General features: G+C 42.3%; 1 protein-coding gene across 12 annotated transcripts in view; it reads right to left on the bottom strand.

Annotated features, from left to right (window-relative positions):
• SEMA6A (semaphorin 6A) overlaps positions 1 to 27,742 on the bottom strand; it is a 133,611-nt gene that overhangs the window by 44,134 nt on the left and 61,735 nt on the right. For all 12 annotated transcript variants that reach the window (XR_014056475.1, XR_014056477.1, XR_014056476.1 and 9 more), the window contains exons 2-10: positions 21,523 to 21,660; positions 18,911 to 19,028; positions 14,649 to 14,709; positions 13,607 to 13,669; positions 12,793 to 12,894; positions 6,758 to 6,848; positions 2,928 to 3,047; positions 2,141 to 2,229; positions 1,070 to 1,287 (exon numbers count right to left, since the gene is read on the bottom strand). Coding sequence is in view for 9 of the 12 variants with exons in the window: in XM_081499121.1 (XP_081355247.1) it covers positions 1,070 to 1,287; positions 2,141 to 2,229; positions 2,928 to 3,047; positions 6,758 to 6,848; positions 12,793 to 12,894; positions 13,607 to 13,669; positions 14,649 to 14,709; positions 18,911 to 19,028; positions 21,523 to 21,622 (962 nt within the window). In the remaining 3 variants the exon portion in view is untranslated. The remainder of the gene's footprint in view (positions 1 to 1,069; positions 1,288 to 2,140; positions 2,230 to 2,927; positions 3,048 to 6,757; positions 6,849 to 12,792; positions 12,895 to 13,606; positions 13,670 to 14,648; positions 14,710 to 18,910; positions 19,029 to 21,522; positions 21,661 to 27,742) is intronic.

Raw genomic sequence — 27,742 nt, 5'->3', positions numbered from 1 at the left:
AGGTCTGGGAGAGCCAAGTGCCAGGGAACATTGTGTCCCTCTTCCTCTATTCTTTCGTCTCCACACGTGTCCACTGCTCCAGGGACAGTTTTTAGTGTGTCATTTAATAGCTCAGTGTCTTAGCTTAAATAAATACAAAAATAGGAATGAATGGGCTGAGACTCAGTATTTCTCAGTACAATGTTTGATGACTTGTAAATCCTCAATGGTGTTGGTCGTGGTGTCGCTCAGTCATGTCCAACTCTTGTGACCCCAAGGACTGTAGGCCGCTAGGATCCTCTGTCCATGGGATTTCCCAGGCAAGAATACTGGAGTGGGCTGCCATTTCTTTCTCCAAGGGATCTTCCAGGCCCAGGGATCAAACCTGCATCACTTGCATTGCAGGTGGATTCTTTAGTCCTGGACCACCAGGGAAACCTAAATCCTCAATAGAACCCTCCAGAATCAGACAGTGGTGCTGGGATTGGGATTCTGGTTCCTCTGACAGGATGATAATCAGGTGGGATGCAAGATGGACTCATCTACTTCCTAAATTTCACTCTGTAGCATTTTAATACATATCCAGTATTTTTCAAAAATTACTGATCCAGTCATAGAAATATTAATAGTCAAATAAAATGTTAGGTGACCTAGAAAAGAGGAACATTCTTGAGTGCCAAAGCTGCTGCTTCTATCTGTGGACTACCTGGACCAGAGAGTATAATTAAACTCGGTTTCCTCAAGTGTAAAAAGAAGGCAACGGTATTCACTTTTCAAGATAACTAGAGGGGTTGAGAAATAACACATGAATAGTGTTTTTATACTATTATAGTGTGTTTTTCTATCCCGGACATCTGAAAAGAAGATATTGGTATAATTTATCTCATTACTTTCTCCAAAATTCTACTCTAACAGTACTTATACTGACTGTTCATTTGTGGATGAAAACTGAGTGTTAAGTGCTTGTTAGTTACAAATAGTGAATGGCAGTGTTTCCATCAGTTGCAAATCTTGTGTATTAGACAAGAACCCCTTGGGAAAAGGAAGCCGGGAAGGACCGATGAAGTCCTCACCGCCAGGGCATGGTTACCTGTTATAAGGTGTGGAGAAGGTTGCCAGGACAACATCACGGCCATGAATATGAATCACGTCGGTAACTGCCTGCAGGATGTTGAAATAAAAATGGGAGTCCCCGGGAACGGAGCAATTGAGGCGAGCCTTCAGGAAAGAAGTCCACTGCTTCTCCAGGACTCTCTGAGACCCTCCCATGTCATTCTTACAAACCTGAGCCACCCTTGGGAAAACTACCTGCAGAGGGAAAACAGGGAGAAGAGGAAATGCGCTTACTTTGCATGGAGATCTTGGTAGAATTTACCTTTCTTAGAAAAATAGAAACAGAACAACAAGATACTTAGTTTAATCCTGTGTTTCTAAAATCAGTGGCAAAAAAAAAAAGGGAAAAACTCAGCATTGGAACAGCATGTTTTGAAAGATAAGGCTGTGGCATTTAATACAGAAGCATAAATCCTTCAGGGGATCAGCTCCCAGGCACATACACTCATTTCCATACAGACTGCTTAGCTTTTTATTTCCTCAAACAAAAGCGTACTTTGTATGCGCCATCTCTGCCATCCTCCCTGGCTGCCTCTGGGCTCTGCCTCTCACGCTCTGAATTCCTCTAACTGTGCAAGCCACCCTGGTGTTGAATTTGTGCCCTCCAACTCAGTGGTCTTGATCCACTCTCTGGTAAAAATAATCGACATAGACATCCCCTAAGTCTTCTATTGCTTTTTGCAATGAATACAGTCAGGACCCTGGGTTTGCTTATAGGTATTGAATAGTTACTTTCTCTCTGTAGAACAGCTCAATTTAAAACAAAACAAAACAAAAAAAACTTGATGAGTAGACCTGGAAACCACATCTTTCTTAAGATACTTGAAACTCATCTGTTTATTAAGTTTTCAATGTATTTAAGAGGTTTCCCTATATTCTGTCACTAATCAGAAAAAGCATATAGGGGTTCAAGGAAGCAAAATGTTTCACTTCCACCAGTCTTTGCTGGGTCTTCTCAAAATGATGACCTTGTCCTTAGATTTATGGTTTTATTTCAAAGCCATTCATAACCACATTGGCCCCATATTAAGACATCCTCCCCTCTTACCTTTCCCATGCTGTTGTACTCCACCGCTATTTCCCTAAAGAAGAAGTAGATGTAGTCTCCATAATCTACCGCTTGGACAAAATACGGTTCTGTGGACAAATGGGCACTTTAATTGGAGGCGTGTCACACAGAGTTAAAAGAACTGCAGTCAGTTGCAACCAAAGACATGTTATGAAATAAAATTGTAGGGCCATTAGACATTTGGTTAACACTAACCATTTCTAGTGACTTTACACATGCAAGTGCTTAGTGATTTCCAAAAGCATTTAAGCCTACAGATTTAATCTTTCAGAAGCAGTTGCAATGAACAATGAAGAATAAATGAGTTTCGCATATCTCTGTAATTTTATTTTCTACAATACAAGGCTCATATTACAGAATAGATTTTGTACACATCGCCTTGTCAAGCTTGACTCTTTCGGGTTGTGAACAGCTTTTTTCCTGTTCCCCACCACCTCTAATTCCCCATTCCTTTCTATGAATGAAGTGTTTTGTTTAATTGTTTTCATGTGGGGCTTTGAAATGAGAGCTTGAAGCAGGAAAGATGAATGTCATGTATTCTATTATAGTGGCGTTGGTAGTTTTGATAATACTCCAGAAACTCATGGGAAGTGAAAAGGGGAGGTAATAAATCAACTTGGGGCAAGAGATGCAATTTCCACCTTCCTGTCTGTGAGAAGCCATTACTAAAATGAAACGACAATCTGGACCATTCAGACACTAAATCTCCTTCAAGATATATATCTCCCCCACCACACCTCCTTTCTTTTTTTAATTGTTTGTTCACCTTTTAACCATTTTGAATCATGCTTGACGGTCCGTAGGGTTGGGCTGTCTCCAAGACTCCGGTAGATGACTGCATCAATGGCAAGGAAGTCTGTCACTGTAGCAGAGTATAGTTTTCCATCTTTGAAGAGAAAGAGGAGAGGAGAATAGGGTTGGAGCAAGATGGTGGGCCTGGGGGAATAATAGAGACATCCCCCACCTGGCTTTCCTATATCAGGCAAATAAGATGGGACAACTGGGACAAATCCAAGAGTCGCTAGGAAAATACTTGGCCCACATTCCTAACCATTTTAAATTGGGATCACGAGAGATGCAACATTTTTCATTTCTAAATTGCATGGCAATTTCTAAGCAGCAGCAGCTCAGGGAACAGGGTAAATGAAAAATGTTGTTTGCTTCACTCCATTAGATGGACCTTGACTGAAATCTCAAGGCCAAGGCCCCTTGGACACTGCAACTGCCACCATACCATGGTAAACTGGATTAGGTGGGAGCCCCGGGAAAGATAGAGGCTGATTGTATCACCAGAAAAATTTAAGTACAAGCAGAAGTAAGAAAGTCCGCAGCCTAAGCAAGTGAGAGAAGTTGAAGAAATAGGATTTGTAAGCAAAAAAGAGCTGACTAAAATTGCTATATGTAATCATACTCCGATTAAAAAAAAGAAAAAAAAGAAGATTGGTATGTGTATCCTTTTTGAGTCTCTGCTCCTCTTTACATCAATCAGGAGAGCCACTAAGTCCTACTGATCTAGCTTTCCATTTAAAAGATACTTGTTTCAGTATTTCCAAAGTCTCAAATTGAGAACATTCTTCTGATATATAAGAAGCCAAAATAAAGAGGGGGAAGGGATAATGCTGAGTTCAACTGGACTTTTCTTTAAGAATTCATGCTCTTTTGGACTTCGGCTTGAGGATACATCCAAGGCAAAAGAGAGCCAAGATGATTGAAGACAAATCCTTAAAAGTTTTGGTTCTTTTCCTGGATTAGCAAGCATTCTTTACACAGATAATCAAAGGGGCTGTTCTGGAACAGTAAAATCTTTGTAGATGAAATGGAAACAATAACTATATTCAATATAAAAAATAGCTTCCTTGGCTCAGCTTTAATGGGTTACCTGTCTTCATTAATTGTGGTTTCCAGAGCATCTTCAGAAGTGGCTTATATACATCACAGTTCTCTTTAAGCTCTAACCCTCGTGGGATAAGCATATGGTTCTGTTTTAAATAAACATACCTAAGCGAAGTCTTTGAGGTCTGCTTTTGGTCTTAACTGATATTTGCTCAGTTTCAGGTAGAGCTGTCTTCATATCTACATTATTGGCAGTCATTATTGTACATTTGTACATATTGACCTTCTGGGTTAGATTTTGGCTGCAGACAGCAAACCTTTCTATTGATACACATGCGTCTGCAAAAATCACAATTTTTCTTATAGAATCATAGCTTCGGGTCATATGGATATACCTGAGGAGTAGAGGACAGTGGGAGCTCTGTGTGTGTGTGTGTGTGTGTGTGTGTGTGTGTGTGTGTGTGTGTGTGTGTGTGTGTGTGTGTGTGTGTGTGTGTGTGTGTGTGTGTGTGTGTGTGTGTGTGTGTGTGTGTGTGTGTGTGTGTGTGTGTGTGTGTGTGGTTACTGCTGTTGAACACTCCTCCATAATCTTTGTTTTACATTTTAAACTGGATATCTTGCCAGAACTTTTACTTGTAAAATAGAGTACTGTTTTGTCACTCTTGGTAGTATGAACAACTATTCAGGGGCAACAAGTATCTTCTGTTTATAATGGTGAAAGTTTTAAGAGCTTCCAAGCATTTCAGGGAATGTGGATTCAGATATGCCTTCTGGTTAGGAGGAGTGGCAGCCACAGGATGGCTTCTTGGGGCTTGCTCTTGGAAGGCTGGCGGCCTTAGAAAACACTCTGCTCACTCTCCTCTTCCTACCTTGGGCTGCCTCTTTTTCATTGGTAAATTTACATTTTCCACTGCAGTCCACAGCCTCCATTACTCTATTACTAATGCAGGTTCCAAGTATCAGAAAAGTGCTTCAGCAGAAGTTAGGCACTTAAGAATATAATTCTCAAGCACTCTTTCCAGTGGCCTTGCCCCTACCCATGCTTACAGATAGGTTTACATGACTTTGTGTTTCTTACAAGACGGCTTGCTAGGAATGCTCTACCTTTGGAGGAGAACCTGAGAAACCTTTCCTTCGTAACTTGGCACAAACTGCCTCTTCAGTTTTTGACTGCAGATTTAGGTTCACAAATGATGACACTGAGGATGTGGTTCAAGGAGCTGATCTTTTTTCATAATCAAAGCCCTAAAGTTCCTCATTGAGCTAGGATGTGCCAGGTTTTGGCTGTGGCGATGTAAATTATAGCTAACTGCTTTATTACATTTTATAACAATCACTATTATACCAATACTTTTTCCTATACCCACCTCCACGAGCACAGCTGGAAATGAATTCCCAAATAAATTTCTAGTTATCAATAAACCACCCACCCACATACAAAAAATCCCCATCTGAAAGTGATGGCTTATTTGCTTTCATTCTATATCCTTTGCAATGGAAGGAAGAAGTAGCAATGGGGAGTGTTGGTCAACCTCTGATCATCAGCATCATCCCTTTGGCCACTACAGTTCTATCAGAGACAGGCACGTAAACTCATGAGGTCATGATATTTGAGAAGATATGCTGGTAACCTAGAGAGCTTCCAGAAGCTTTCTTTTGTCTCTTTCCTTCTCCCTTCTATATGTAGACAAGGGGATGTGTGTGCATTCTAAGTTGCTTCAGTCACGTCTGACTTTATGCAACCTTATGGACTGTAGCCTGCCAGGCTCCTCTGTCCATTGGATTCTCCAGGCTGGAATACTGGAGCCGGTTGCCATGCCCTCCTCCAGGGGATCTTCCCCACCCAGGGATCAAACCCATGTCTCTTAAGTGTCCTGCACTGGCATGTGGGTTCTTTACCACTAGCGCCACCTGAGAATCGCAGACAAAAGGATATGTAGCCCTAATTGAGACCCACCAGCCACCCTATGATTGTGAGAACAGCCAGTCTCCCTCAGAGAAAGAAAGAAAACTGAGCAGAGAAATGAAAAGGACCTGTGTCCTGGATGAGATGAATGAGTTGTTGAATCAAAGCAACCCCAAAGTCTACCCCACCTTAAATACTCAGTTCACACCAGGGGTTCGAGGTGGGATTTTCTATTACTTCAGCCCAGACATGCCCTAACCGGTATGCTGCATGTTTAGCACAAAGTTGTTACTCTTTCTGAAGGCAGAGAAGCATGGGTAAGCATGGCAAAGACTTGTCTTAAGAAGCGAGGAGAGAAAAAAAAAAAAAGAAGCAAGGAGATCCTTAAGGAATCCACCCCGAATATTCACTGGAAGGACTGATGCTCAAGCTGAAGCTCCAATACTTTGGCCACCTGATGTGAAGAGCCGACTCATTGGAAATGACCCTGATGCTGGGAAAGATTGAAGGCAGGAGGAGGAGAAGGGGACGACAGAGGATGAGATGGTTGGATGGCATCACTGACTCAATGGGCATGAGTTTGAGCAAACTCCAGGAGATAGTGAAGGACAGGGAAGCCTGGTGTGCTGCAGTCCATGGGGTCGCAAAGAGTTGGACATGACTGAGTGACTGAACAACAACAACAAAAAAGCAAAAGTACAATTTCCATATGAATTTCAAATGGAAAAGGCATTCTTAGTTACAGTAGTCACCAGAGAATCAAAGTACAACTGTGACTCGGTGAATTCTCCAGAGCCACAGGCTGAGCCCATGAAAACAAATGCAATGAGGAGAAATCAGGAAATCAGGTCATTTACCTGCAAACAGTGCGATATTGGCATGTTTGGCATCGTAAGGGCATCTGGCCATTCCGCTAAATTCATCACCCACAGGCTCCAAAGTATCCATCTAAATGAAATAATAGGACTAAATTAGGAACAACAACCAACGGTAATAACAGCAACTAATATTTACAAAGCACTTAATTTTTTGAGCAATTTATACGCCTGGTGCAAATAATATTCAAATACCCTCTGAGGTTAAGTCTTTTGGTTTCAAATGGGGAAGCTGAATGTTGAGAGAGATTAAGTCACTTGACCAACATTCTGTAGCTAGGACAGTCAGAAGAATCAGTCACGTCTGCTTGACTCAGAACCATGACAATAAAGAGATTCTCATATCCTCCTGGAATGCTAGAGAAATAAGCATCTTTTTCCTTGGAAAAGGGATTTCTGAGGTATTCACCAGGAAAACATTACCCCATCCCCTAGAATTATCTGCTAAGTAATGAACTCCACAGAAAATGACCTCAGTTTTGGTTTTGTTTTGCCAGAGGAGTCTTGCTTTTGTGGGTTAAATTCTAGGAGAAGACTCTGGGGTTCTTTCTCAGGTTACCTGCTAGAATAGTATGGCATCAGCAAGTATGAACAAAAACATGGATGCAAGCAGAGCTCAGGTGGCCTTTGCATCTACTTCAGAAACATGTCTGATTCTCAGATTGTGTAGATGAGAAAGAGAGGCCCAGAAGCTGAGAGGTTCCCACGGGCCCCAGATATGAGCAGTGTGGTTGCCACTTCACTCCCATCTCCTCATGCCCAACCCAGGCTTATTCCTGTACCCTAGAGGTTATTACTAGCTTGCCGGTTCGGTCATCTGAGTATGTTTAGAAAAAGAAAAAGGAAAACGAGCTCTCTTTTAAAAAGGAAGATTGCATACGAAAACTTGGATTTCTTGCATCTTTTGAACATGTGGGTAAGTCAATTCAGGCCCTTCTTAGCCAAGTGGCAGTAAGCTATATTTGAGTAATGGCCACCCCTGCCATTTTCTTCAGATCGGCATGTAGTCTCTAGCACCAAGACCCCTTTACCCATAGATTGTATTGACATCCTGCTTGCTTCACTCCTACAAGTTACCTGCCTGGCTCATAGGTATTTGCAGGTGAGGCAAAGCCTTACTAGCTGTTCAACAAATTCATTTCCCTTTCCTCCATATCACACTAAACTACATTTCCCATCCTTCCTTGCAGTCAGGTGTGATCACATGACTGAGCTCTAGCCAAATGGGGTGTGAGTATAAGGCTCTGCCCCACCTCTAGGTCTTGCCCCTGAAAACCTCCCCAGATCCTCTACTCTTGCTCTCTTTCCACTTTCTTCCCTTCTCTTTCCATCTTCTTCACTGGATCCTACAGAGGATCCAGTGGAGAATTCCAAGATCCTAGGAGATTGTGGCTTTCTGAATAACCTCTCAGAATAGAAACTCTCTGACTGATCCACACTTGGCTGTGATGTGAGCAGGAAATGAACCTCTGTTTATCAGCCAACAGTCAGTGCTTGGCCCATCTAGACCAATAATTCAGGGGTTCCTCCCACCCTCCCTTCCTGACACCATGAGAGCTTCCTAGCATTTAAATCTCAGCATCACAGAGACCAAACAGTGATCTCCTCCACAGTACTAATGTTCTGACTCCTCTGTATTTCAGCCTTCTTTATGATTTTAGGGTATTTTGTTTATCATCTGGCAGTGGCATGGTTTGACCCCATATATGAAAACAGAAAGAAGACAAACCCAAGACAGCACTGAGGAAGGATCTGTGAAATGCTCTTTAGCACTAAAATTGAAGTGCCTTAAATCAAGGTGCCTGAAGTTGCTGCACAGGAGGAAAGAGCGAGATCCTTACTGAGCAGCCGCTAGTAGAGTCCAATCATTTGTGCCCTTTGCCCTCAACCCACAGAAACTTTTCAAGAATAGGACAGACCTTTTCTATGTGCAACCACTTTGGGATCTCCCCCATCAAAGCCATAATGCTTGTTTAAACTGTGGCTGAGATTCACATAAAGCAGTTGTGTTAAAAAAGAAAGATGTTCAAGTTAGACACCCTTTAAAGCAAAATGTACTCTTCCCCGGCACATTTTTATGAAAGTCTTTTCCTAATATTTTATCCCAACAAGAGCTTCCTGTTGAACTGTGACAGACTTTGCAGTCTGTGACAAGTATTCAGAGCGATACCTGCTATACAGTGATGCAACAGAAATGCTGTAATCCCAAGCAGTTGCAGGCTGTATCCTGCCCATGGGGAAACAATAATATACGAGGGGGATATATTTTTTTAAATGTACTTACTTCTAAAAAAGTGGCCACAGCTAGAGCTAGTCAGGGACGGGAAGCAATGAGAAATTATTGTATTGGTTTGTGAACTTGGAAAGGCCCAGAGACAAGACAATGCCATGGTGAAATCCTGTTTCCCTGAAGTAAGAACTAATCCTTGTAGCAGTCATCAAATCTCAGACTTAACAACAGCCCCTGGGAAATTAAATCACCGTAGGGTAGAGATAATTATACTAAGAACCAGCCTGACTTGTGCAGAAGTTCAAGAGGTTTAGAGAACAGGAAGGAAAAGGTATGGAGTGTAGTTGTAGATTTATAACGGACAGCCTTCAGAATTCTCCCACGGGTAATCTTATTTGGGGCTCTAATCTCTAATATATTCAGCTTACTTCTGTTATAAAACTTGTGGAAGTCAGGGCACAGTGCAGAAGCAGAGACCAAAATTTTGTCACCTTCCTGCTTCAAACTAGTTTCACTTGATGCTTCTGAGCTCTGTGATTTGGGTCTTTCAGTGGAAGACTGGCTATTGTTTTTGCTTTGACCCTTTGGTCCTGATCTGGTGATTAAAAAGCACTTATGAGATAGGCTGTCCATTTTCTCTGAAGCCAAATACATTATGTCCCATGTCCTTGGGAAAGTTGCAGTCTGCTCAGAGAGTCTAAAAACACTTTTCTGAGCAATTCTAAGAGTTCTCACTGCCATTCTCCATGCTACGTGTATCCTGTCTGTTGTTCCTGAGAGGCCCTGGGCTCCTGGAACATGTCAGCAGGTGTGGCTAGAACAAGGGAGAGGTGAAGGCACCTCTTAGAGGTGGAGTGCCCTGGGGAATGGAACACGTGTGGGGAGAAGGAGCTGGATCCCTTGCAGGCTGGGTAACACAGTGCCAAGGAAACCTATAATTTGTCATAGGACATAGGTCTCCAGCTAGGGAATTCGTTCGGATTTGTTCGAAGCATTCATCTTAATGAGTCCTAAACAATGACACACAGGGATGGAATATTAAGTGGCAGAATTAAAGTCAGAGCTCCAGTATACCATTCCTGGCTGAATGTTTGACTTGACGGGCTGCCTCTTACCACCTGAATTAGCTCCTGTCATTATGTGAAATTTTAATATATAATGATAATACGTGTTTGCATTGTTGTTGTTTAGTCGTAAGGTCATGTCCAACTTTGTGACCCCATGGACTGCAGCATGCTAGGCTTCCCTATCTTTCACCGTCTCCTGGGGTTTGCTCCAACTCACGTTCATTGAGTTGGTGATACTATCCAACCATCTCATCCTCTGCTTCCCTGGTGGCTCAGATGGTAAAGAATCTGCTTGCAGAGCAGGAGACCTGGGTTCGATCCCTGGGTTGGGAAGATCTGCTGGAGAAGGGAATGGCTGCCTACTCCAGTATTCTTGCCTGGAGAATTCCATGGACAGAGGAGCCTGGTGGGCTACAGTCCATGAGGTTGCAAAGAGTCAGACACAACTGAGTGACTAACACTTTCACATTTTTGGCATCAGTTTAGACTTATAAAAATACCACATTGAAAATATCGTGTATCTTGATTACTAAATTAAAAGAAATTTATTTACTTATTTATTGGCTCTGCTGGGTCCTAGTTGCTGCAAGTGGGCCAGGGGGAGGGGGTAGTCTCTGTTGCGGTGTGCACTTCTCACTGCAGTGGCTTCTTTTGTTGCAGCTCATGGGCTCAGTAGTTGTGGTATGCGGGCATAGTTGCCCCACAGCATGTGGGATCTTCCTGCACCAGGGACTGAACCCATGTCTCTTGCATTGCAAGGCAGATTCCTCACCACCGGCCCCCGGGAAGCCCCATTACTGAATTGTTTTTGGTGCGCCCTCACATGTTCCACCGGATGGGAGTGCCTCCCTCACCTCACTCTAATGCTGGCCCTGCTGATGCCCTTTTCCAAACATAAGTGGAAGGTGAACACGAGGGTAAAATAGAGTCTCCCTCTGTCTGTGCAAAGGCAAAGTCTTTTAAAACTGTCCAACCCAGGCTGGTGAGCGCTCTGGTCCTGACATCAGCCCATCATTTCTTTTCCCATCCTTCACAACCCCTAAGGGTTTACTTTATGCTGGTGAAACCCAAATCTAGATATCCCTGTGTCTCTCACTAAATCACGGCTCAGCCATCCATCTTTTTGTTGGAGATCTCTATTCATGTCCTGTAGGCACTGCCATCCATGGTGCCAGGCACACTCACCATATGCAAAATGGACCCCCCGTGTTCTCACCATCCCACTGCTCTTCTGTCCTCCCCGTCCAAATTCATGGCTGCCCCATCCACCCAACCGGGAGATAGTCTCACAGTAGTTCTTAACTCCTCTCTCTCTTTACTGTGCTTCTTATTAATTAGTAAATCCTCCTTTTTTTTTTTTCAATAGGAGGATAATTGCCTTACAGTGCTGTGTTGGTTTCTGCCATGCAACAACAACATAAATCCTCCTGGTTTTTGTCATGTCAGTGTTTCCTGAAGCTCTTCTCTTCCCTTCATCCCTGGGGCCACCTACCTCTGCAGATTCTTGTTTATTGTCACTTGTCACCTCACGGTCCAACACTTTGGAACCAAATGAAGTTTCTCAAGCTCGGTAGACGGTTTCTTACTCCGTGCCTTTGTTCATGCTGTTTCCCTACCTGGAATGCCCCGCTCCCTTCATTTGGTTACTTCTTCTTTAAGACTGAGATTAGGCATTATCTCATTCACTGTTTACCCCACAAAAAATGAACTGAACACCTGTTTGGAGACACTATGTCAGGTTCTGGGCAATCACAGATGCTCGGGTTTCTCCTGGGCTGGGGTGTTCATGTTCCATATGTCCGGACAACAGGAGGGAACACTTGAAGAGAGGGGTTTTCCACCCCCTTCTGGAAGCTTTCCCTGACTCCTCATCTCAGGCACTTTTCTGCAATGCTTCCATCATGCTCTGTATTATGCCATCATGGCAGCAAACCCATGGATTGAAGTTTTCTTCTCCCTGTCTGGCTTCACTGAGGATGGCCGCCTCCTATCTGTCTTTACAGTGTCAATTCCTAGTCGTGGGAGAAACTCAGTGTGTATTTGCTGAACAAGAGACTGCTGCAGAAAGAGGGACCAGGAAAGGTAAAGATGTGGGGTCAAGACCTCAGGTCATTTTTACCTCTCCTCCTTCAGCGACACCATTATCAGATGAACTAACTTGATTTATTAATGCTGCAAGGGTTAATCTTTTTCCCCTTTGCATGAAGGTCAAGATAAGTCAGAGCATGGTCAAGTAAGCTGAGTTCTGAATGGAATTAAACTCCTGTGTTCTTGAAAATCTTACCTAGAGGAATGTCTACAGTTTCCAATGGCATGCTTTTGCGATCCCTTTTAAAATAGAAATCGTTCACAGTATAAGTGTGTTTTTGTGCTCAGAGAGGAGATGGTGGGGTGGGAGGGAAAAGGAGAAAGGGAGAGAGAGGAAACCCACATGGTCTATGGGGTACGCAGGCTGACATTCTGAACAATAGAGAATAGGGTCTTAACAGAAACGTACTTGGCCGGGTCGGCTCTTTAAAGCCACGTCTATCAATCCTGAACAAACAGGAAGCTTAGAAGCCTGCTCAGGATCAGTCATGTGGAGCACTACATTAAGTGGAACAAGCAAGAGGAACCCAGGTGGTGTTGAATTAACCCTCTTAGGTGACTGCGGGCACAATCACAGTAAATTATGAAATACCTCCGGGCTGTGTGGTTCCAACAGACAAAACAACATTTACCTTATAGTTTCTGCAGGAAGGGTTGAAGGCATTAGTTCCACAGACGAACAAAGTATCATCATTTTTCTTCAGCAGAACTTTAATAAAGTTGTGACACTCATCCTGAAAAACAGTTCAAACTTTTGGGTGTCCAGTTCAGGGTAGAAACCCATTCAACCATGGGCCATGATGTGCTGAGAGCAAGGTGAAAATGCAGGGGGCTGGGGAGTTCTCCTGTGAAAAGTCCCGGCTCCTCCTTGTGTTTTTATGCCCGAGATGATGCTGACAATAACAACTGCTTTTCAACAGTAAATAAGAACAGGAGGTGTGTGTGTGTGCCAGCAAAGGAAGGCAAGCCAGGATGTAGCAGCATCCCATCACGTTAATTTTAATGCCAGAGGCTCCAGAGTCCCTTGATACACAAGGTTCCCAGCTGGAGTGTGTTTTTATGTTGTTCTGTGACGGAAGGCACAGACCCCTTGTGTCTGCGGCAGCCTTTCTGGGCTCTCCTGCAGACTCTCTGAGGGCTGTGGACCATGAGGTGGGTTCCCAACAAGTGTGCTCAGAAGAGTCAGCACAAGCTAGTTTGGGGTCCAAAGTCCCTGGTGCCCCCTAAATAGTTCATGATGCAGCCCTAGCAGCTGTCATACTGTTTCATCACATTAAAAGCAAACTGTTTTTTGCAAATTAAAGCCTTCAATAAGTTGATGGAAGAAGCAATTACTGGGGAAAAAGGGACTAGCGTGAGCCATTCCACATCACGGTCTGTGGCTGGAGATAACAGTCAAGAACTTAACCCAAAGTGGCAGCTGCAGAAGAAATGAAAATTGCCTACCTTATGTTTTCCCTTCATTCTGCATGTGTCTACATCAGCCTGTCTAGATTTCCATGTCAGTTTCTGGAGGGATCAAGAAAGAAATCAATTAGAGCCCAGAGGTTGTTGCATTTGATTTTAGAAGTAAGAGTTCCCTGGGGGAGACTAGAAGCTGAACATCTATTTATTGAAAGCTTTCCATACCCTTTCTCCATGATTAATTCACCATAACAACAAAAGATTAGAAGTGGAAATGTTCATTTAATTTTGAACCCCTATCTATTCATTAGACTACAAAATGATCTTCTTCTCTTTGAGAAAAAGATGAAGGAGAAAGGAAAGAAGAATAAACAACAGTGTGGAAATTTCACATAAAATATCCACATTAACTTGCTAAATTATGCTGATTTTGATAAAATACATGTCCTTGCCCTTTCCTCTCACTTGATAAATCAGTTTCCATAAAGCAGGCTTTTTCCTTAAAATATGGAAGTCATTTTCTTAAACATAAAGGGGACATTCACTTTAGGTGGACAAAGATTTAATTCAGGTTACACTCCTTCACATAAATTCATGTGCTGAAGGGATCATCTACTTCTGGGGCAGACTTTATTAACTAAAATACCTCCATGTGGAGTTATAAGGAAGCGTAGGTTATATTTTATATTTGTCTGAAATGGATAATGATCAAATTCCTGAACCACAACAGTCAAGTCAAACTTAATATTGCAAGATATGGAAACACAACAGTGAAACATTTGTGGGACAAAAGTTTACGTATGGAAACTGATGTTTTCCTGGACAAACATCCAATATTTTATCCAAAGAATTTAGGAATTACCTAAAATTCCAATGTGTTTACGTGCACGTAATTGATGAATCAAATATGAAGTACATAACCATTTCATATTAAGCCCTAACTCATCCCCAAATTAGAATTTCATAAAATGTTCCCAATTATTCTAAGCCATGTCATCTCAATCAATGCATTTAAAATACATATTCTCTCCAAGAACCATCCTAAGATCCTTCATTTCTGAAAGAAGGTTTTAAAACTACTTACTTTGCTACAATAAATTTCTTCTGTGTGTGAGGTGTCTATATCAACAGTATAAATATGGTCCCTATAAACAAAGAAGAATTAAGACAATGTTAAACACAAGAGTCAAGGCAGTGAGTTTTCTCCTAAATGAGTCCATGTCTCATTCAAGGCAGATAAATCCACATCGATGTTATAAAAAACAAGATCCGCGGGCAAGAAGAAGGGGAGGGTTCAGCTTCTAAGAGCTGTTTCAGGATCACATTCAGCACCTTCAGAGAAATCATGGCATCTTGCCACCTTTTATGAAAACTTTCCAGTAGTTTCTCACATCCCGTAACAATAACATCTGTATGTACGGACGTGGTTTAGGTGGGAGATGTCTGAAACTTAAATAGGATTCCAAACTGGCACACAGACGGGATCGCACGTCCTTTCACTTTGTATTCAACGTGCTAGAGTTGTTCATCAAGAGAGCTAACGAAAAGCTAATGTCTATCTCCATCACTTTTTTGAAAACATATTCTCAAATTTAGCTTTGATGATTGGATTGACAAGATGGAAGACGATAAAGGTAACATTATTTCCAGAAGCTACTCTTTTTCACACAGTGATGGTCAATTAAGGTTAAGATGTACTTGAGCTAAAGTTTACATTTCTTGCTTCTGTTCACCTTCCTGTTTTGCTGAAAACTTGGTTGTCTTTATGATTTGCTGCCAATCTCCCCTTGGAAGGGGAGAAACAGAATGAGCAGCTCAGGTGTGGGCTATATTTAAACATCCCCTTCTGTGTGAGCTGAGTACAAGGGCGTTTTTGTCTGGAATTCAGAAGAAAGAAAAGAAAAGCGCTACATTCAACTGAGGAGATGGGGGGCTAGTGAGGGAAAGCAAAACAGCTCGTTTTCTCTTGAAATAACATTGACTTTTTCTAAAATGCAGGAAGTCCTGGGGCTGGAAAATTACCCACAGCTTTAAAGCAAGACCTCAAGGCTCCCATGCAGACTTTCAGGGCCCCTCATTACTTAAAAGAAAGGGAAAGGGGAGAAGAGAAGAAAGGAAAAAGAAAGGAATTATCTGCTGTCAGGATTCACTTCCATTTTTTCCCCCAGTTCTTTGGAAATCTGTTTGCTACTACTTTTAGGGAAAGTACAACAGAGAAAAACAGAAATAAAAACAGGCTTTCTCCTATGAAAATAAAAGGAGGGGTAAGGCAGTTGGCCTATAAAATTCCCTTGCCTGTGTGAGTGTGTGTGAGTGTGTGTGTGTGTGTGTAAGGGTGGTGAGGGAGAGAGAGAGGAGCCTGTTTTGTAAATTGCTGAATTGGAAAGTTCTTCAGACTCCAGTAGGGTGCCAGAACCGCTCTGCCCTTTAATTCCGAGGCAGTTTTATGGCATTCCTTTATTGCTTGTTTGACTTTATTGGCGGTGCTGTGGGTCAGGTTCATTATTGGAATGGAATTGCCTATTACTTTGGTATCAGCTTTGAGATGACTCGAGATTTTTTCTGGTCCTGCCTCTGCTCAAAACTTTAAGTAGGAGCGGAACGTATGAACTGTAAATTAACATCTGATTAATATGCACTGGCAATTCCTCAGAAAGCTCTTGATTGCCACCCCCCCCACCCCTTTGGCATGGCCTGTTTATGTTAATTAGCAGTTCAGAGATTAAGCAACAAAAAAAGAATTTACAAAATGGATAATAATAAAGCAGAACTGAAAAGGGGCATTGCTCATCAAGCTTCACTCAGTCCCTGGGTTCTGGTTGGGGACATGGCTTCTGATAGCTGATTGTCTAGAAGAACTGGGGAGCCTTTTAAAAATAAAAATTCTATGAATGAAATCTCCTTTGGACAGTGGCAATATTTTTCAGTCTCCAAGAGATCACATTGCCCAGCGCACAGAACGATGCTTTAGGCTAAACCACAGATCAAGGGTCAGGGGTTTTTCCCCAGCACTGTCTGTTCATCCCAGGTTCGCACGCGTTCATCCCAGGTTCGCACGCTGCTCTTACTGAATTCAGTTATTTGAACACAAACTGACTTAATCCTAGGACTTCCTCTTCCCCTCTCCAGTGAGCACCACTGAACTATGTTGGCATGACTTGAGTCTGGGGGAGGATTTCACTTTAAATCATGTTAGTGGCTGCCTGCGAACGTGGATCTCTTGGGGCTCTGTTGGGAAATGTGAAATTAAAGAGAGAGGAGAGACCTTAAATATGCAAACCACAGAGATCATTTAGGAATTTTTCCAGGGGTGTGTACTCCAGGGAAGCGACTGCACAGAGTGAAAACCGACATGTCAATACTAGGCTGTTACAGATTTGACCTTTAACCAAGGTCAAGATTTGACCTTTAACCAAAGATGATTCTGTCTTACAGTGTTACAGAAGTGAATGTGTCTCTCCTTTTTTTCCTTCTTTCCTTTCTCCTTTTCTTGGTGTCAGGAGTTAGGATGAAACAGTCTTGGTTTTAACAAGGTGTAATATTGGTCCCTTTGAAGTCTGCACAGCACCTTGTTTCTAACTCTGGTGCCCCCGGGACTGTTTCACACCCAAGTTAAAGTCATCAGATAGTCGGTTATAATGCTTCTTTTCCCCCTAAAGACTGGGTTGCAAAGTGAACAATTCATAGAAGATTCTTGAGTCAGCCTATTTCTCACAGATACAATGTTTAATCATTTGTTTTGACCAGCCTTTAGCTAACTGGGTACAAATGTAATCTTGCATCCCTGTTACATTTAGGAAACTGAAAATGGTATTTAAGAGGGAACTAATACTCTCCCAGAGAGGTGGCTACTAGGGACTGATTGGAATGTTTTTAATGAATACCCACAGTGGCTACTGTTCTTGGGGAACAGCTATTAGAAGGTTATTACCAGGACAAGTAGGCCTTCTATGGTTCAGTAGGCTGCGGAGCACAGAGTAGTGACCCAGACTCTAGAGCAAGACTATTCCAGTTCAAATCCCGCCCATGTCATTCTGACCCAGTCATTCCACCTTTGTGTACCTTCATTTCCTCCTGGAAGATATGGGGATGAAAATAGCTCTAACTCAAAGGTTTTTTTTTTTTTTTTTTTTGCCCCAGGATTGAATGAATTAACATTTATAAAGAACTTACAACCATATTTGCAATTTATATAGCACATACAACAAGTATGTACTAAGTGTTTGTGAAGCAGAATTTTTAGAAAGTGCTTTGGCATTGCTCCCTGTGACCAAAATGTAGGGTACTCACACGATATTTTAATCTAGCCAGTGGTGTTTTTTTTTTTTTTTTTTTTTTACACTTTACATTGTATAGGTTGTATTTTCAGAACATCTAAGTGCTTTGAAGGAATCCAGCACTGTTGTTATTTACTTGTTCTTTACTTGTGCTCACAGCCAGACAGGTACTACAAACATAATCTCTATTTCTCCTTCCTAGTGTAAAACGATTCATCAGTCTTGAGCCAGGTTATACCACAGTGGACCCCATCAGACAGTGCTCCTTGTTGCTGTTTATTTAGAAATATTTTAAATAAGCCACAACCCCTGTCCCCAGTAGGGGATCATGTATTTTTAGAGTCCCAAGGGACACCATTAAGATAATCTACTCTAGTCTCTTATGTAACAGAGGACACTGAACAGCCAGAGAGGTTGTGGTCCAGGTAAGTTAAGAGTAGAGTTGAAACAAAACCTAAATCCATATGATCCCTGTCTGGGTAGTAGTCTTGCCAGGCCATTCATCCTTAAGACATGGTCTGTTTGAATAACATTTTCCCAGTGGATGAGTATTTTCTGAACTAGATCCCTATCAAAAACTTCTACTGGGTGGCTGCTGCCATTCTGCTAAAGTAATAATATATACTATATATTATCTGCAAAAATACAGGTTTAACATCTACCCACCCACACACACATTCAACTTAATTTGATATATGTTGACACCTTCAACTTAATTTAGCAAGTATCAAGGAGAGAACACTTTACCCTATGCTTAAGTAAATATCTGTGTATACTGTACGTGTGTATATACATGTATAGGTATATACACAATGTTCAAGATAAACAGTGGATTATTTGAGTTTAAACTCCAAAATATGCAATTATTTCTACCCAAATCCACATCATCAAGTTAAAAGGACACAGAAAATCTTGGAAGAATGGTTGCTTGACAAATGAAAGTAGCCTTTAAATGAAATAACACTCTCTTTGGGAATGTCAGGATCTTTACTATGAGGCAGCGTGTGGACATTTAGGTATTAGGGCTGTTGGATGCTCCAAAGGCAAACTTGGGGAAAAGGGAGCTCACCTGGCCGCAATGTACAGGGTTCTGTTCATGATCACGATCATTTGGATGTCCAGCCTGTGCCTCTGCGTGGTGTTCCGTCCTGGCTTGTGGCCCACAAACACCGGATACTGTTTTGTATCTGTGAAAAGAGGAGATGGGGCAAGAGAGGGAAGAGGAAATCAAGCCAAGAATTGACAGGGCCGGGGCGGTTGGGGGGAGGGGGTGGCCACAGAACAAAACCATATTGAAGTCCAACCATGCCACCATTTTCCATTTCCACCCAGGTCTGTTATCTTAGGAAATGTTGTGATAGAAAAGTGCTCTTTAAGGATAATCGAGTTACAGTTTCATTTCCTGATGCTAATAAGCCTGGGCTTAGATTTGTGAGTGTCACTCTTTCGGACTTGTCCCTCTTTCTGGGGGGGTTAAACTTGCCAGTGAACCCTTTACATGGAGGTGCTCTTTTCTTCTCCAGTTTTTTCATCTTCTTTAGAGTGCTAAGCCCGAAGGGCAGTCTGCCAAAGATCTTGTCTCCGGACAAAACTATTTCAAAGCAGCCTTCCCATCAATCACCACAAAGGCAATGTGGTCTGGAGGCAAGAGCCCTCGTCCAGGAGCCAGAAGGAAAATACAGTCTCCACAGGCGTCCAGCTGGAATAATCTACTATTGAAGGCAGCTCCGCTAGGTCGGTTGGCATTCGAGGAACGGTGGGAAGTTCACTCTCGAGTTAAGCAATTGGCTAATCTCACAGAAATGGGGGCTTTGACAGGACCAGGTCAAACTGAGTGTAGCCAGTCGGGTGATCTGGAATTTTCCCTGACCTGGAGAGTCAGCGAGCGTATTTCTCCTTTTCTGCAGTTCTCCTCAGTGGAGAGTAGGCAATTTGTACTAATACCTGACCTTTGGAAATACCTACATCTCAAAAATCTCTCTGCCTTTAAACCTATGATCTCCAGAGCACTGGCAGTCCTTCAGAGAAACTAAGGGGGAAAAAAAGATGAGTCACATTTAAAAGGCAGTTGTTTTGGGGGGTGAGAGGAATATAAATAATGACTCAAAATCCATTCATAGATTAATGCTCCGACCCATCATACACCTTAAACCCCTGTAGCCTCTGAGTCTGACTCACTTTTATTGGAGAACATATCTTACTCACAACCATGCTTGGTATGGGATTATCTTGTACTTTCCCTTCCACTGCTCTGCAATTTTATCCACCCACTCATCAAGGAAGTTGCTAAAACAATTAATTCCCGTTTCTGTCCTGTCAAAGATTTGAGTGTCCACTGAAGTATGGTTTTCAGAAGCATATTTGGGGTCTCTTTCTTATTTATTTATTCATTTGGGGTCTCTTCTGCACAGGGGCACCAAAGATAGAAAACTTATCTCAAATGGAGATAAATGCTTATTAAGGTTTAGTATCTTGAGTTAGGCGGAGGAAGGAAATGGCAAGCCACTCCAGTATTCTTGCCTGGAGAATCCCCATGGAGAGAGGAGCCTGGTGGGCTACAGTCCATGGGTTCACAAAAGAGCTGGATGCGACTGAGGTGACTTGGCACGCATGCACGCCACTTCAAGAATGGTGATTTCAAACTACACAGTTTGGTCCTTAGTCATACCCTAACTTTTGTTCTTAATTAGAGGTGTAAAGCCTTGCCACCTCACCTTCATGTAAAATTACTTCTTTTTACAACCTAGACTGTCCAGCAGAAAGCTGGGTGGATGGCGTTAGTATCCTAATATTACTGTCAAATACCTTTTTAATGGTTCATTCAATGTTTGAGGATAACTACTGTGAAGATAGATATTTGGGTAAAATGCTTTCCCCTTTACTGTGATAAAATATTTTATCTTTTGGAGAAAAGGAAAAAAAGTAGTCAATTGTCTACTTCATTCCACACACAGGTAGAATTATCCTCTTTTGAGGGGTCAACTGACCTTTTCATCATGGTGCTTTCTACCCTTGATATTGAAGCAGAGATCAAAAGAAAGTTATGAACAGTTAAAATAGGTCTACTGTGATTTCAGAAGCACTTTAAGTCTTGCAATGATATACTTCTAAGTTAATTTTTGTCCCAGTCTTCTTCTATTGTAACAATGCCTCTATTAGTTACCCTATGAAAATGTGCAGTCCTGGCAACACCCAGAAGACAGTGACGTTCTCCCAAAGCTGGTTTCTAGGCGTGATCACAGCTTCCTTGTAGTAACTGAGACTTCACTGGAGGTACTGAGGGATGTTTCAAATCCTCACACAAGTGTGTCCCCACAAACTTGTTTATTGGAGTCACAGAACAGTCATCCCACCAGTTTGACTAGACTTGAATTATCCACCTTCCCAGGTGGCGCTGCCTGGGTGGGGAAGATCCCCTGGAGGAGGGCATGGCAACCTCCTCCAGGATTCTTGCCTGGAGAATCCCATGGACAGAGGAGCCTGGAGGGCTACAGTCCGTGGGGTCGCAAGGAGTTGGACATGACTGAAGCGACTTAGCACGCCCACATGCATGCCATCCACACAAGTTTAAGTGACTACCAAGTCTCCTCTTTTATGAAATGTTTAGTATGTATGTTTTGCTGGTTGACGCAGGCACAAGTGCCCGCAGAGGGAGAGAGTGAGAGAGAGGCGGATACTTACAGTTGCCATGCGAAATACTGATTGGCTCAGAATCTTCTGGGAAAGCAGCCCCAGCACAGTGTAGCAGTGTGAAATATAGCAGCAAGGCTTCTGACCTCATAGTAGTTCAGCGGGGAGACTTTACTTCTCTACTTCACCCTGCCAAAGAGCAAAGAAGGGATTTTTATTCTTTTCTTTTTTTGGCAAGTCAGTTTTATTCCACTCCATAAAATCAAATAGCCTTGAAGATAAATTTTAGAGAAAGGGGCCTCTGTGTTCTATCTTTCCCATTGTGGATATACCCGTGATGGTATTTTGCAGAAGGAACCTGTGTCTCATCACCCATTGCACCCTCCTCCCTCATGCATAGGAGCCCTTTTGCAAAATTTCTCCCAAAGCAGTGACTCAGAGTCTTGGTTCTTTTCCCCTGAGCAATCGTGAGGCTAGTATATGTGACTATTTCACAATCATGAAATGATATTCTGAAAAAATGTGGATAATTGAGAATGCTTTTTTTCCCCTTTTAATGTAAATACTTTTTTTTTTCCTTCTCAGCAGGTTTAGAGCAGCATGCCATCACCAGACATGTTTTGTGTGGCCAACCCAGGATCTTTCAGAATTTTGAAATAATTCCCCAATATTGAAAAATTAGAAGGTTTCTACCCTTCTTTAGAAAAATCAGAATATCTGACATACTGGCCTAAAGGACAGTTCCCTTCAAGCGTTATGCTCTCAGCCACAAACACCACCACCCCACCTGACCCCCAACACCTTACTGGCCCAGTTCAATGATTTCCATTACCCCCTTGATCCCTTAGTCGAGATTTTCACTCCTGATTATGTAATTCTACAGTAATTCTATAGTGACCTTAGACATAAATAAAATCACACAATCTATGTTTAAAAAGAAAGAAATGGATTCTTTCAGACTCTGTGGAGAACGTTACAGGCAGCATCTGAAACCACATCCTGAATAGTATTGTTGACTTTGAAAAAACCCTATCTTTGTGTATTTTAGTGTCAGATACTGCCACGTGGTGAAATAGTAGTGAATAAAAATGCCAGATATACTGTTCTACCCATCTGCATTTTCTTAAAGATGCTCTTTATGTGTAGGAAAAAAATCTCCTAAATCATTAGAAGTAGAAACACTCCCATGTGGGGCTGCTGGATATAGTGAAAGGAAAGTTGTAAGACAGAACATATTGCATAATTCTCAGGCATATTTCAAATAACTGTTGATCTATCAGGGAAATTAATGTAAAATGGGGATATCTTTTTATCTTTGTAAAGTCTTTGAAGTAGCCTGCCAAAGATTGTCTTTTTTGAACAAAGCTATTTCACAGTAGTCCATCAATCATTTAAGATTGGGGTGTAGTAAAGTCAAACTTAGCAACTTACATGTCTTTGAAAGTTTAATTTGGCAAACAAACTGCTAACTGACGGTTTTTGGAACACATTTAATATTAGATACCTGTGTGTCTCTTCTTCATGCCAAAAAAAAACATTAAAAAGCCCCAAGGGTTGCATCGCAACTGATAATTTCACAGACACAGCTGGGTCTTAATCATTTGTTCAGTTGAAAAGTGCACATTAATTAATTTGCCTTACCTTGAAAATCAAAGAGGGAGAGAGATTGAGAGAAAAGTCTAAGCCATTCCATATCTCCATTTCTGATGTGTAGGTTAAAATTAAACTTTAAATAATTACTTGTTCACAGGGCAGTCCATTACCCAGAGATGCAAATGTGTATTTACAGACAGGTGAAAAGCACTGCTCTAGCCATTCATTCATTTGCCAGTTCTTCCTATTCTGGAGAATCTAAACCCAAAGGGAAGCTCTGAGATGCCCTGATTTGGCTTGTCAGGGCTTCTGTTCAGTATAACATTAAGGAGGAGAAGTCAATCACAGGACTAAGTAAAATATAAAGCAGACCCCAATCAGAAAGTATTCGGGTAAGAGGAAGTGGCAACCTTTACCAAGGGCTCAAGAGCAATATGATAGTATTGTACAGAAGCCTTCACCTCTGAGAGTTTGCAGCACGCCACGGAAGAATAATGGAGACTCAACAACCGATTCTCATTCCTTTAGAAATCTTTGAGAATATCTGTATCCTTTTAAAGATTAACTTTTCTTGACATGACAAAGGAGCCTGTATCCTCCCACAATTACATCCATCTTTGTACAGATGTTTTCCAGCTAATGAGACAAAGTCCCACTATTTTAATCTATCTCCCAATTTTAATTTTTTCCATCTTAACAATTGCATGGATTGATGCAACACTCTCAAACCCAGATGCTGGCAGGAAGAGCAACGCATGAAGAGGAAATCTCTTATGCAATCCAATGGCTTTTTTTTTTTCTCTCCAATCCTTACACCTTGCCCTGATCATGGTTAAGATGGGTTATTTAAATATCTCCAGGTTTACAGGAGGGCTCTATGCCAGGAAAAATATCTGTTTTATGTGTCCTCCTCTCATCATATCATCAGGTTTTTAACATTTACATCATATGGGTGAAAGTGTTCTGGAAGTCCCGGTTAATCCTGGCTAGTCCATGTGAATGCTTTATAATTTTCTTCAGCTGAGGTTTTGATGTATCATTCCCTTCATACACAACTTTGAGCTCTAACTCTTGTAAATAAATAGACAATATATTTTCCTGTTGAAACAATGACTTTGTGAAGAGATCCCAGTTCAATCACATTGTCATTTTCTATCCTGCTGAACATGGGCTGAGTCTCCCTGCTAAGACCACAGCACACAGACTTGTACCAGCCCAGGAGAATAAAAACAAATAAGAACTTTCCACTGCTTTTCAACATCTTGAGCTAGCTAAGCTGCTGCTATGGGGTTGTTTAAGTGATCTGGAAACTCTATAAAGTGTAGCATGGGGCTTCCCAGGTGGCACAGTGGTAGAGAATCCGCCTGCCAAGCAGGAGACACAGGTTTGATCCCTGAGTCAGGAAGATCCCCTGGAGAAGGAAATGGCAACCCACTCCAGTATTCCTTCTTGGGAAATCCCATGGACAGAGGAGCCTGGCAGGCTACAGTCCATGGGATTGCAAAGAGTCAGACACAACTGAGCAACTAAACAACAACAACATATAGCATATTTATAGGCACCTGAAAACTCTTGTCAATTTCCCTCTCTGTGACTGTGCTTGTATAGGCTGAAAATGACTTAGACTTAATCAGCTACCCAGAAAATTAGGTCCTGGGAAGACTATCAATAAGAGGATTCTAAACAAAAACATTTACTTCAAAAATAAGCTTATTACGCCTGAATTTTCCATCTACATTGTCTCAGCCTTCCATTATTCTTATCCCGAAGAGAACTGACCCCTGTAAAATATACCATCCCTAAAACATGATATTCCAACACTTTTCTAACCCACAAAATTCACTGGAAAACCTTAAGAATAGGCAGACGAAGTTAATGGGTAAAAAAGACATTCCTAAGACAATGGTGGGAATGTTTCCACTGGGGGAGGGCTGGCCCCTCTCCTGTGGACAGCAGCCACGCAGCTCCAGAGTGCTGGCCCGGTGCAGTGTTGGCCCACAAATCCAGCTCTCTGATTTTTTCTTTTCCATAAGAAGCCAGAAATCTAGAGTTGTATGTTAAATCTCCTATTTTTTTTTCCCCCTAAATGTTGGCAACTAATTTAGTGTTTTTCTTCTCTGTGAGTCAGTTTGTCCAAGTCCTACCAGTTTGTAAGCCCAAGTAGAATTTTCTGGGGCAGGATTTGGGGAGTAGTGGGTAGAGGATTGGAAGTAGTATTGGGCGAAGTGTGAGCAATTCTCTGGCTGGGTGGGCTTATCATGGCTTCTCGGTCATGTGGCACTTGTGAAATTAACCTGATTAATAAGAAGGAAGATGTGAGCATTTGTGACCTCATTCTTTGACTTCATAACCATTTCTGGTTCTTGTGACATCCCTTCGCTTCATGCTTTTACTGACGCAATGACTTCTGTACGACAAGGGTAGGGGGGGTAAATAGAAACCCCAGTTATTGTTGATACATGCAAGTCAATGGGCATTGCTGTTTTTAAAGACCCAAGTGGGCTGTTCCACGTACCGTCTATGTGTTCAGCTGTAGCATCATTGTACTTGGACTTGGCTGTATGGATACAGCTTGCATCTGATTTGTTACAACCATTCTTCCAGAATGTTGGTACCCAGTGAACATTTTAATAGTAAGTGGTAATATGAGAAAATAATTTATCTGGAAACTTGCAAATGCAAAATGCTCTTGATGATAACTCTTAAGTGTAGCCTAGAAATAAAGAGGAAATGATGGTAGCAGCCCTTTTTTTTTTCCTGTGAGGAAAAGCATTTGCTAACGTTTCTTTCAAAAAGCACATTTTCTACTAACATCACAGGAAGTTCAAAAGGTAATCATTAATTCACACCATCATTAACAGATGGAGGGTGTGACACTAGGTAAGTCTCATAGCCCCACTGACTCCTACCTTCCTCACCTGTACAATGAAGGGATATAAAATATAATGGCTTATCAAAACTCCTCTGAGCTCTAAGACTAGAGCAATTACAATTCTAGGTGATTCTGCCAGCATGTGATGGTGATTCAGGAGCACAGTACACGGAGTGGCCCTGAGCTGGGATGCTGCAAGGCCACAGACACCTTCTGGAGGCGTGGGGCTGGGATGGGAGGAGTAAGGAGTCCAGGTAGAGTGGGCACTGGGGCTCCAGACCGTGGGAGATGCAGTTGGGCTCTGGGGGCGATTGTGTTAGCCCCCCTCTGCGATGACCACAGAGGTGGGAACAGAACAAACTCCATGCACCCAGCAGGTGCTCTTTCCAAAGAGAATAGGGCTGGGTTTTTTCTGTATCCTTTCCTGAAAGTGAAAGTCACTCAGTCATGTCCGACTCCTTGTGACCCCATGGACTATACAGTCTGTGAAATTCTCCAGGCCAGAATACTGGAGTGGGTAGCCTTTCCCTTCTCCAGGGGATCTTCCCAACCCAGGAATTGTACTGGGGTCTCCTGCATTGCAGGTGGATTCTTTACCAGCTGAGTTACCAGGGAAGCCAGTATCCTTTCCTGGTTGCCCCTAAATTGCATGTGGTTTGGAAACTCAAGGGGCCATACTGTGTCACTGGTTCTGGATGTGCAAACGGGAGGAATGGAACAGGCTGTCTTCAGCTTTGCTCATTGAGGACTGCAGTAGACCGCACACCAACTGTGGAAAGTCCCTCAGGCTGGGGCGAAGAACTGTGACGCTGCCTACTGTCAACATCGGGACAAAGTTCAAGGCCCTCAGCTAGTTCTGACCTGGTTGAGGAGATCGCTGTTGTTACTGTTGAATCACATTTGGAGTTTAGTCAGGTTTTCCTCTACTGATGACATTTTCACTTTTATTGACCAGCTTTCTGACCTCTTCATCTTTGTCTTTACTACATGACTATCTCGAAAAAAAATCTGAACTGAAGCTGGTGTAAAAGCTTTTCCTTGAAATGAAATGATGGCTAATAATATAGGGAGGCAGTGGGAGCAGAAGGCAGGAACACAGAACTTGAACGCCTTTGCTCCACTCACGAGTTGGGACCTCTGGAAAGACGCTGAAGATCTCTGAGCTTTGGATTCCTCACCACGAAAGTGGCTAAAATCGCTTCTCAAGATTGTGAGATAAGGCACATAAAAAATCATAGCCCTCCACAAACATCTGCTCATTCTTCAGTTGAGATACTAAAAATTGCCTTTTAATAGCTTTTCTTGGGATTCTTTGAGTTCTCAGATTAACAACTGGAGTTCTGTGTCTTCAGTGGGAGAAGCAGTTCTCTCCTCCTGCTCCTTTCCTCCATCCCTCCCATCCTCCTTCCAGCCCCTAAGCTTCCTCTCTGGAGGGAGAGTCTGTCTCACATGGCACAGCTCACGTGTGATTTTAAAAATGTGAATCACAGCACTCTCACAAGTGCAAAGGAAAACATTGGTGTGGACACTGGTGAAAGGGTGGTGTGGAAGTGAAAGTTTATTGAGCACCTTCTAGGTGTGACACACATGCATGTTATTTTATTTAAATATCACAGCAATCCAGAGAGACAGGCCATATCCTCTCCATTGTGCAGACAAGGAAACTGAGGCTCACAAAGGATAAGTAACATGTCCAGTCAATATTTACAGTGCATCAGTAAAAGGGGAAAGCCAGGAAACCAAGCCAGGGCTCATGCATAGTCCCTCAGTCGTGTCTGACTCTTTGTGACCCCATGGACTATAGCC

Source organism: Giraffa tippelskirchi, chromosome 6 (assembly GCF_054371585.1).
Source record: "Giraffa tippelskirchi isolate mGirTip1 chromosome 6, T2T-mGirTip1v1.2.pri, whole genome shotgun sequence".
Classification (NCBI taxonomy): Eukaryota; Metazoa; Chordata; class Mammalia; order Artiodactyla; family Giraffidae; genus Giraffa; species Giraffa tippelskirchi.
This window is presented reverse-complemented; position numbering and strand designations above follow the sequence as displayed.